The sequence below is a fragment of the Gossypium hirsutum genome, chromosome A12 (assembly GCF_007990345.1).
Source record: "Gossypium hirsutum isolate 1008001.06 chromosome A12, Gossypium_hirsutum_v2.1, whole genome shotgun sequence".
Lineage (NCBI taxonomy): Eukaryota > Viridiplantae > Streptophyta > Magnoliopsida > Malvales > Malvaceae > Gossypium > Gossypium hirsutum.
Window position 1 is genome coordinate 54,479,262 of NC_053435.1, and position 12,429 is coordinate 54,491,690.

At 34.5% G+C, this 12,429-nt stretch overlaps 1 protein-coding gene across 1 annotated transcript; it reads left to right on the top strand.

The window, feature by feature from the left end:
- Positions 1-5,976: 5,976 nt before the first annotated feature.
- LOC107952611 (protein MIZU-KUSSEI 1) lies at positions 5,977-7,122 on the top strand. The gene has a single exon (XM_016887812.2). It carries the CDS (start codon positions 6,172-6,174, stop codon positions 6,922-6,924), a length of 753 nt encoding a protein of 250 aa, XP_016743301.1. The 5' UTR covers positions 5,977-6,171; the 3' UTR covers positions 6,925-7,122.
- The last annotated feature ends 5,307 nt before the right edge of the window (positions 7,123-12,429 follow it).

The following is a 12,429-nucleotide window of genomic DNA, read 5'->3' on the forward strand; positions in this document are numbered from 1 at the left end:
CAAATAGAGCTTACTGTTCATCAGCTCGGGAGGAGCTTACCAATCATAGCTCGAAAGAGCATACGAATTACTGATCTTATTCACCCGAGTATCCTTTGAACTTCTAATAGGTTCAACGTGCACAAATAATGTTATGCGGATGAATTACGATTTATAAACGTTGTTAATGTTATATATGATATATGAATTTGGAATAATGTAAAGCATTGTATTAATGAATGGTTTCATGTTTTTTTTTACAGTGACTAACATGTAATGAATACTTGTGATTAGGTGTTTGTAAATTGAATTGGTTGCACATTAAGTATTACTTTGATTATGTATAAATGGTAAGTTTAGTTCCGAATTATACGGGTTTACTAAGCTATAAAGTTTACTCTGTTTCTTTTCCTATGTTTTATAGAGGATCGTTAGCTCGCTTGTTTCGGACAAGTCAGAGTTGCACATCACACTATCCAATTTCCAATTGGTACTTTTGAACTTGTGGATTTAAAAGATGATAACTAAGTTACTTGATATCATGGTTTTGGTATATATTTTATATGAGTTAAGCCATGTGATTTGGCTTATTTTGGTATCATATTTGGTTTTGTATAAGTGTTCAATTATGGAATGTTTTGGTAAGGTAATGATGGAATGAAATTATGCAAGTGAAGTCTTGTTATGTAGTTGTTAAATGAATGAATTATGCATTATGTTAAATAGGTAATTGGGTATGTAATTGTTAGGTTTTGATATGGATAATAATGTGTATTGAAATGGTTATCTTGGCTGCCTATTGAGTTGTAAAAATGTAGTCTTTTATGCTTGTGAATGTTTGTGTTTATAGGGTGACAAAAAAATGGCTCTACAAATGGCCTAGTTTTGTTCACACAGGCAGAGACATGGGCATGTGTCTCAGCCGTGTGCAACACACGGTCATGCTGCATGGCTGTGTGTCCCCTAGGGTACCCTTTCGTATTAAGTCAGTATATCCTACAGTTTTGGCACGGCCTGATACACGGGCGTGTGTGGCCATTTCGAAGGGCACACAGGCTAGACACACAAGCGTGTGGTTGACCATGTGACCCAAGTCAGTATACTCTCCAGTTTTCACATAAGCCATGGCACACTGGCGTGTCTATTGGCCTTGTGAGGCACACGGCCTGTTCACACGGGCGTGTGACACTTGAAATGTTGAAATGTATCTATGTTTCCAAAATTTTAATATGTTACCGATTTAGTCCCGAATGCATATTTTAAGCTTCATATGCTCGATTTAAGTACATATTGATTGTGACGAATTGAGTTACAAGTCTGGTAATGCCTCTTAACCTATTCCAGCGACGGATACGAGTTAGAGGTGTTACAACTATAACCAAATTCATCCTAAGATTAAAGTGCTAGGTACCCGTAATGATAAGGGAAGGATGAGTAATGTACTTTTAATGGACCCATAACATAAATATGTTAGAGTGTTACACTTACGGGAACACTCTTGATGGGATCTACCTATGTAAGTGGAAATGCGGTCGCTTCTAGGAGCTCAAGGGTTTGGCTCTAACAGCATTCATGAAAAGAGGACATAAACACATGGCCATAATAGTGTCCCTAGATAATATGCATTGACCGATGTTGAAATCATTGTGTGAGATGTGTTTGGTTAATCAAATGGAATAGTTGGTTCAAAGCTTAGTCTACCATGCAATTTCGATTAACTTTAACATGTTTTCACTAAGTGAAGGTTCAATCGTAAAATACCCTCATTTATGCAAATTGATTTCCAAGAATATCAAAATCTAAAATATTTTGAAAATAGGGGAGATTGTTGGAACATTTTCAAATATTTATAGTGTTCCAATAACTATAAATGAATAGGTGCAATTAATCAAAAGTTACATTATTTGATTTTTTGAAAAAGAATTATAAATATTTAAATAATATTATTTGAATAGTTATAATATTAAATGAATAATTATGTGTTTATTTTATAGACATTATTATTCAGAAAAACACCTCTTGAAACATGCCTCTATGAAGAGACATGAAAATTCCTATAAATAGGAATGGGATTTCATCTGGAAGACACACCAACAGATTCTAATTTTCTTTCTTTCCTTCCTTCATTCTCTAATATTATTAGATTATTCTATAAAGTATTATTGCAAAAATCCTTTGTAGAAATTGAGTTTCTTGTTATACATTGCTCAATGTGTAGTGGATTATTCTCGTCAGTACAAAACACAAATAGTCATTGGCTCTATTGTATCCTTGAGGTTAATTTGCTTGAAATTCATTTGCACACCGAAGATAGGTGGCGGCGAATATAACCTTAAAGATAGTGGCTTGATACATTCATTGGAGCCTTGTCCTATTTCTTCTTTTTCTGTTCGAGTTCCATTCGTGTGTTCAAGATTTTCCTCACCGAATATTTGGACTAACAGAAGCTATGCCCTTCTACACTAACAAAAATGTCGATACACCTAATGAGAGGATGAAGTAGTGGTGAAGTTGTGGTGGTCGGTTCACCTAAAGAGGCGGAGAGTCAAAAAGGAACAAGAGAGGCCAGGTTACTGTTGAGAGGATAATTGCTCAAAATAGCTTTAGGGTGCTGAGGGTCAATCCCTTCTTTATCATTGGTGACGATATATATAGGGAGATCTTGTAATGCCCCATACTCGAGACCATCGTCGGAGTCGAACACGAGGTGTTAACGGACTTAATTCATTAATTAAACAACTTAAACAATTTACTTTTAAAACTTCTTGACAAGCTGGCTAACTGCATCACAGTTTCTTAAAAATTCATATATCGAGTTATAAAACTCAAAATCCAATTCCGTAAATTTTTCATGAAACTAGACTCATATATATATCTGATAAATTTTTTCTATAATTTTTGGTCAGGCCAATTAGTACATTTTATTAGTTAAAGTCTCCCCTATTTCAGGGTTTGACTTCTCTGACCTCTGTGTATTTCAAATTAGATTTCTCTCTGTACAGAATTCAATGACTATGACGTTTGTTTCTCTTAAAACTAGACTCAATAAGAAATCTATAAATATAAAGAATGACTTCTAATTATTTTTTTACAATTTATGGTGAATTCTTAAAGTCAGAAAAGGGGATCCAGAAATCACTCTGGCCCTGTTTCAAAAAAAATTAAATATCTCATAAAATATAATTCATATACCTGTTTTGTTCAATCCATATGAAAATAGACTCATTAAGATTCGATTCCTTAACTTATTCATCATTTAAGTCAATTTATACTATTTTTAGTGATTTTTCAAATTCACATCATTGCTACAGCAATATTCTGTGTTATAACAAATTTCACTTTACTATAGATTTTCATGGACTAAATAGCATTTTAAACATACATGGCATCAAATATGATTTAGATTGGCCATTCCAATGGCTAATCATTCGCAAACCCTTTTCTTACCAAACCATAACGATGTCATAAAATCATTTACACAAAGTGAGTATTTTGCCATACATGCCACATTCAAAATGCACAAGCCATTTTACCAATTTAGGCATTCGATAGTGTGAACGAGTCTTCGACCTATCCCGATTCTCAAGCTGGCTTGTCAACAACTACAATGAATGAAAAGGAGGGATTAAGAACAAATGCTTAGTAAGTTCACATGCAAATAGCAAGTAACAAAATCATGCAATTCTACATAAAACATCATTTGCATAAACAACATCAAAACATTCGTATTTCGTTTGCATTTAATATCTTTCTACGATTTTATCATACCAAGTTCTCAACCCGAGGATTTAAGCACATACCTGTCATATTTTCTCATTCACCACACTTACCAATATATCACCTTCATTTTAGGCATTCTTCTCATTCACTTAAGATTCACCTGTTGAACACATCGGAATATAATTCGAATACGCGGATTTCATGAACGTAAGTGCCATACCCGCAGCTAGACAAACTCAATAGCCTGCGGAAGTTATGTAGCCAAGCTACCATGTAACCCACCCATAAGTGAACTCGGACTCAACTCAACGAGTTCGGAACTCAAATATCTTAGTGACATGTCACTTGTATTCTAATCTATTCCCAAGGTTCAAACGGGCTTTTTCCTCGATTACACATCTTTTTCGTCTTCCACGGAATATCGAAATCGATACTTCGGTGATAGTTCATACTTATCAAGTAATTCACATAATTGCATATTATTCAACAATAACCACAAAACATAACATTTCATGATAATAATAAGCATCATATCATATAAACAACATTAAATTGCTTAAAATGACAATTGTGTTACTACATTTACACATGAACTTACCTCAATACAAAATATTAGCAATCGAGCCTATTCTTCGTAAACTTTATTTTTCCCTCGATCGCGACTTGAATCTCGTTTCTCTTGATCTATAATGCCAAATTAATCTTATTTAATACATACATTCATCAAAACAGTCTTTAATACGAACTTTGGCAAAATTACATTTTTGCCCCTAAACTTTTGCATAATTACACTTTTGCCCCTAGGCTCGGGAATTAAACTTCATCCCTTATTATTATGTTTTATGACATGCTGATCATTTTTCCCTTCTATAGCAACATCAAATTCACACTCTAACATGCACTTATGACTATTAGGTATTTTTATTGATTAAGCCCTTTTACTCATTTTCACTTAAAACCGAGTAGTACAAGTTGTTTAACATAATTTAAAACCTCATAATCTATCATAAAACACCAAAATACACAAATTTCACCTATGGGTATTTTTCCAAATATGAACCCTAGGTTGAATTATTGCTAGCATAAGCTTAATCGAGCTATTCTAAAAACGTAAAGAACATTAAAAACGGGGCTTGGAATCACTTACTATGGAGCTTGAAAGCTTGAAACAAACCCTATCTATGGAGAACCCTTGAAATTTCAGCCTAATGAAGAAGATGGACAAAAATTGGCTTTTAATTTTGTTTTTAATTCATTTTAATAACTAAATGACCAAAATGCCCTTCCTACTAAACTTTCAAAAAAATTCCATCCATGTCCAATTTTTGTCCATAGACTTAGAAATTGGTCAAATTGCTATTTAAGACCTCCTCATTAATATTCCAAAGCAATTTCATACTAAAAACTCCAAGAATGCAAGTTTTGCAAATTATTCGATTTAGTCCCTAATTTCAATTTAAGCACATTAGGCATAGGATTTCATCACGAAATTTTTACACAATCATGCAATCATATCATAAACATCAAAATAATTATAAAATAGTTATTTCTATCTCGGATTTGTGGTCATGAAACCACTATTCCGTTTAGGCCCTAATTCGGGATATTATAGATCTTCTTGTCTACTAGTATGACGTGGCAAATCGTTATGAAGGAAGTTATCATCATCTGATACATGAAAGACAAGCACCGTGAGACCCATTCAAGGATGTGTTCACAATTAAAAACTGAGTGCCTAGCCATTTAGAGGAGAACGAGGGGTTGAAGCCTTTTTGATACAAAGGATGGTGGAAAGCAAGGGTCTATGCACCTTTATCTTGAGCGGGTGGTCAAGTAGAGCATTTTCTTAGGCCAAGTCAATATGAGGTCAACATTGTCTTTGTGGTTGACATGTCTCAATGACGGGGGTATAACACCAATCATTTGAAAAAACAAAATCACATTTTTAATTCTTTTAAAAAAACAAACAAAAACACATTCTCAAGTATATGAAAGTTAAACATATCTGTTAATTTACCCCCAAAAAAAGTTATCGGTCATTAACATTTCATTTCAGTTTTCTAATATTAATAAAATCATTTCCAACTAAAAACTAATGGGGTTATCGTCTTTCTTCTTTTTTTAGACTTTAGACCACCAAATGTAGGTAAAATTCATGCATAAGGTGAATAGAAATATATAATATACAGTACTGTGCCGACAAATAATCGGAAACGCAATTATATCAACCTTATTTGAAAACGAAAATTGCATGAAAACGGGGTAACTACTTTGATTTCCAGTAGCGTGTTGAAAGGCACAGCGTTGGGAGATAATATCTGTCATTCAACCATTATCTCTAAGCTCTGACCAATATCCCCTCTGCTCAAGCCAGACAATACCTAATCTCTCTCTCTATATCACTATTTCTCTCCATCACATGCATGATCTCTCGCATCGCATGCTTGGTTTGCCATTTACCGACGTCCGTTTATGGGGGAGTCCTCAGGTTCAACCTTCTCTTACAATGAATCTGAGTCCTCAATCATTTCGTCAGAATCTCATTCAAATTCAACCTCACGCCTTCAGCCTATTTCCCTTGTCCAACCATCGCAAAAGAACCACAAAGATAAACCCAAAGTTCTTCGTGTTTTTCAATCCGTTTTTCGTGCATTTCCTATCATCAACCCGAAATGCAAGTTCCCAACCTGCCCTACCGTCGGCGTATCAACAGAGACTCATAAAAGCAGCACAGGGAATCGGGTGACGGGGACTTTGTTCGGATTTCATAATGGTAAGGTGTCTCTTGCCTTGCAGGAAAACCCTAAGTGCCTCCCTTGGTTAGTTATTGAGTTAGCTTTGCAAACCAATGTGCTGCAAAAGGAATTGAGTGCTGAGATGGTTAGAATCGTCCTGGAGTGTGAAAAGCAAACTGAAAAGGAAAAGATTAAACTGTTCGATGAGCCTTTGTGGACAATGTATTGCAATGGGAAAAAAATTGGGTATGGGGTAAAGCGAGAGGCAACGGAGGATGATCTGAGCATAATGGAGCTCCTCAAGGCTGTTTCAATGGGCGCTGGGTTTTTGCCGGGGAATACTGAAACTGAGGGTCCAGATGGGGAATTAGCCTACATGTGGGCTTTCTTCGAACGAGTCGTTGGCTCCAAGGATTCCCAGACCTTTTACATGGTGAGCCCCGATGCAAAAAATGGGCCTGAGCTCAGTATATTTCTTGTGAGAATCTGATTGTTTCATTAGATAAAGAGGTTGATGAGGATTGGCTAATCAAGATTGGTGATGCTGAATCCTGAATATACACATACCCATGATTTAAGGTATTCTAGAATTCCTCCTAGGCATCCTAGGCAGCATTGTACACATTTTCTTTTTCTTTTTTTTTTTCCTGGCTTTCTGTGAGAGATTTTTTTAATATTTGATTTTTGATTTATCTAATGAATAGTTGTAGCTTATTCTTAAAAGGAGGATGGAAATAATATAGTTATTATTATTTTTGAAAAGTTTGCTCAGTATGAATTAGTTCTGAAATCACATGCCACAAGCTTCATGGATAACAATGCAGGTTCTACCTATCTATCTATCCAAAAGTACTACCAACTATATTATTAACCATAATTAATTTTTTTACTTGCACATTATGGGGAAGATTGCTCAATTTCTCAAGATTTAAATAAAAGAATTTTCCACATGAAGTCTTTGCATCTTGTCTTTTGAAATGATTAAGGTTAGAATATAGAATTGTTTTCCCAATAAAAAATCAATATATTTTAAAAGGGTTTGCTAGAGGAAACCTTCAATCTTAGGGTTTGGAATTAAAATTTTGAGATACAGATACTTAAATCAGTACAGGTGTATATATCAAAAAGTATTCAAAAGATAAGAGATTTGGGTCCTTACCTCATTCTTTTGATACTTCAAATTCTATAAAACTTATAATGATTTTATTGTTTTTCTTTTCAAATCTACGAATGCGAACATGTTTGATTCTTTTTAGAGATATTTTATTTTTTGTTTCATGATTTTCACCGATCCTTGAGTAGATTGCTTCCTTTCTATCGAGGTTAGCTGCTAACATTAATAAAGAAAAAAGCAATGAAACTAATTATCTATAAATATGTTGTGTCAAAACTTTTTTTGTAAATTGACTTTTTATTTAAAACAAAAAATGAGAGTCATCACAAATCATTTTTAAGAGATGTGATTGGGTCACCTCGTAATTTAATCGTTTTAATAAGAGATTTAATTTATTAAAACAACATTTTTCGGTCTACAAAAATCCAGAAAATAGGTTCAGTAGTCAGTTACGTACAAGAAAGGATTAACACCTTCGTTACGTCCAAAATTGATACCTAGTTAATTACTAGATGTCTTTAGTGTCGAGAAATTAAAAATTTGAAAAGAGTATAAAACACGACTTAACTTTGCATAATATTATTTTTAATCAAAACGTATGTCAAAAGCGCCTTTTATTCTCAAAGTAACAAAATGTTACATCCCATAAGTTAGGGCACGAAATCTTGAATCCTCGAAAATAAACTTGCTTTTTATTTTATTATTTAAATAAATCTCATGTCTTTTAATTTTAAAAGTATATTAGGTCATATAGGTTCAACAAGAAAGTCGAAACCCAGTAAGTTAGGGCAAAACTTCTCGGATCTCCAAATACGGAACATTGAGTTATTTTTAAAAATTTCTTTTTTGAATAATAACAAATGTAATATTTAAAATGATGTGTATTTAAAACGATAAATTAACTTAAAATGAAAATGAAAATGAGAAATGCATATTTAAAAAGATAAATAAACATGACATGAAAATATTAAAAATAATAAAATAATAATAAAATAACAAGTGCACAAGACAAAAAAAATCAAATAATAACGACAATAAATAACAAATGCACAAATAAAATGGTATAAACAATTTAATTTTTAAGTGTAAAAAAAAGGAAGTAATAAATAATAAATGAATAAATAAATAAACAGTTTATAAAAAGTTGAAATTAAATAAACAGAAGATTTAATTGAAATCTAAATAAAATTAAGGAGGCATAAATTGTAAATAATAATAAAAATAGACTGATAAGGATCAATGTGCAATGCGCTAAAAATGACAGGACCGAATAGGAAAATATCCCTTGTCCTTAAGCGCATCGATTCTTAGAAGGACTAAAATATAACGCGTGTAAAAGGGCGGGGACCAACTGGGAAATTAATCCTAGCCCCCCCTAAACGCATCGTTCCAAGGGACCAATTGACCAAAGGACCAAAATAAAAAACAAATAAAATTAAGTGGATAAATTTTAAAAAATAAAAAAAAAGTAGGACCTGATTGAAAAGCCTTTAAAAAGCGGAAGGACCGAAGTCGCAAATAGCCTACGTTACAAAAACACGTGGATCCTAGGGATCTGGGTCGGACAATCGGGTCGACCCCCCAAAATGACACTGTTTTGGGCGTTTGGAGGACTGAGTGAAACGGTGTCGTTTCACTAGGCTATTTAAGCAAAAAATTCTTCAAAAATTTCATTTCTCCCCCCCCCCTTTTTTTAAAAAAAAAACTAAAACCCTTCCCCATTTTTCTCTGAAACCAAACCCAACATCCGGTCGTCAAGCCACCGTGGCGGCCGCCGGTCGCAGGCGATAGCGCTGTCATCCACAATGGCCGAAAAGTATACAAGGACCTTTTTTTGTCCTTTCGACTCCCCTAGCTTGAAAAGTGTCATCTTTCATAGGAGATGACGGTCCTTGGCCACCCAGGCGGCGGAATGCAAAAAATTGGTAAGACTTCAACTTTTTATTCTATTTTATGCTTATTTCTTTAAAAAAATAAAATAAAAAATAAAAAGCAAAAAGAGAAAGCGAATAAAAAGACCATCTTTAATAATTTTTTGTTATTCTTTTAAAAAATAAATAACATATAAAAAATGAAGCAAATCACCTTTGAAGTTTTTGTTTTCTTTTTTTATTGCTTTCTCTTTATTTTTTTCTGTAAAAAAACATTACTTTTTTCATCTAGCCTTTATAGTCGATTTTTACATATTATTTTTTATCTATTTCTCTACTGTTTGCTATTGCGTATTTGTTCTTCTTTGCAGGCGATGGTGGTAGAGAGCGAGGTCAACAATGATGGCAGAGGGGTGCTAGACGGCATGCCTGCCGACGTGGAGAAGCTGCAGTGCCAAAGGGATTAGGGTTAGCTGTTTAGTTTTTTAGTGTTGTGGGCTTTAGGGTTTTATTGGGGCTATATTGGGCCGTATTGTAAATGGACTTTCCTTGTAACACCCCTAGCCCGAATCCAACACCGGGATAGGGTTCGAGGCATTATTGGAATTTTACACTTTTAGTATACTAACTTGGATCACAAAATTCATTTGAATTTAAAACCTTTCAATCATGAACATCTCGTCCCTTATATAGGCCTTCAAGACCTAAAACATATCGGAGAGCAATGCGGGACAAATATGGGCACGTTCAATTAACCTTGGGCTACTCAGAAAATTTTCCTTAACATAAAGGGACACATGCTCGTGTAGGTGGACCGTGTGGACTCACATGCCCGTGGGCTCATCCTGTGTCCAAAACTTGAGCATTCTGTTAAATTAACATGGCCAAGACACACACCCGTGTGTCCTACCCGTGTGCTAATTTAGCTTAGAGTTTTAGGTGCAAGGGACACACGGTCATACCACACGCCCATGGGGATAGGCCATGTGTCACACACGGCATAGACACACGCCCGTGTGTCTAACCATGTAGACTTTAATAGGCTATTTACCAAGCCTTTAATCACCCCTTTCTACCTTTTTTTCTTAAAAGATACCAAATTCAAAGTAAAACATGATTATACACTCGTAAATAATCTTGATGAAATTAGTTGTATGGAAACCTCATATCATTGGTTTCATTCAAAAAGGTTATTTCCCATCTAGTATTTATGGGTTCTTATGTTATTGTAACACATTCAAAACTTGGCTCATTTTTTAACTCATTGCCACTTGAAGCAACCCATCATAATGGAGAATAAACATGCATATAAAGGCAGGTCATAGCCTACTTTCAAATATGCCAATTTCCATGGCCTTGTACATAAAGATGAATGCATCTTCACATGCCTTCATTTGGCAATTCAAATGAATCATATGACAAAATACTCAAAGCCCTATACATGCCATTAACAAAATAGAAGTGTCTTTATACCAAAGCTTGACTAGTTGATAGTGTGTTGACTCTCAAATCGTCTTCCAATCTTTATGAGTCCTCGAGCTCTATAAAACAGGGAAAAGAGAGGGAGTAAGCATTTTCATGCTTAGTAAGCTCAAATAACCGGAAAGTAAACTTACCGTGTAATTAGCATACATCCATACTTAATTCATGAAATCATCCATTATGAAATGATTTCCTATCACGTGCACTCAATCAATGAGTTAGTCACATAATCATGTATCATATAATCTAACTAGATGAGCTCATCATTCAACATTTCATTCATATATGTATATCCCATGTTATTCTCATTGAGTTTCTAGGGAATCTTGATGGAATACCTATTATCCGTCAATTCATAGGAATGATCATTCCAGATATGCACTCCCATGAACCTCACATCATATAGCAGGATTACCAGTCCAGGCTAAATCCCACATATCATGAACTCGTAAGGTGATGTCGAGATTACCAGTCCAGGCTAAATCTCTTATAGCGATAACGCCCTTAATAAGCTCGGATCTAAATTATCATTCCAGGCTAAATTCAGACCCTAATCAGATTACCCGTCCGGGCTAAATCTGTAATGCATATATATTCTTCGGGAGGCTCGATCATTCAAGGAACACCCATTCGGGCTAGATCTTTTTTATAATTGAGATCAACAGATTACTCATCTGGGCTAAATCCTTACTGCAACACATGCAGGATCTCGTTACACATATCAATCAGGGTTTATCCATCAAATCCCCTTTATCAACCTCAACTGAGATGATTATCAACAAGTCATTACCAAAGATGCATTTCATGCATCTTCAAACTATCAATAAATGCAAATTTCATGCATTCGTAAATCATACAATTATGCATATTAGGGGTTTACTTTAAGTTATCCGAACTTAGTTGGTATTCTTTTCGGGATTGTGTTTCGGTTATTCTGAAACCTTGCGTTTACCACGATCAACCTCCGGAACTTGTTGCTCGGGGTCTATAACAGCAAAATTAACTCATTAATACCCCACATAATACATTTCAAGTTTAATATCCACCCCGATCCAATTGACCGTTTTGCCCTTAACCTTTGACATTTTTACGATTTAGCCCCTAAGCTCGTATAATGAAACACATGCAATTTCTATCTTACCCAAGCCTAACCAAACATTTTTCCTTCTTATGGTAGCCCACATTATCCATTAATTTCTCATTTCTACCACACATTTACATCTTTTGCAAAATGGTCCCTATAAGGGTTTCTCATGAAAACCAACTTGGAAAAAATGTTTAACACACATTAATCTTTCATATTCCTCCATAATCCACCAAAATACCAATAACTCATGCATGGGTAAATTTTTGAACATAAACTCTAGCATGAAATATGGGTAGAAATAGGAAGAGCAAGCTACCGGGATTTAAAAAAAAACAAAGAACATGAAAAACGGGGCTTGGGAGCACTTACATTAAGCTTGAAAATGTTGAAAACCCTAGCTATGGTGTCTCTTCAATTTTCGGCAGCCATGGAGAAGAAAAT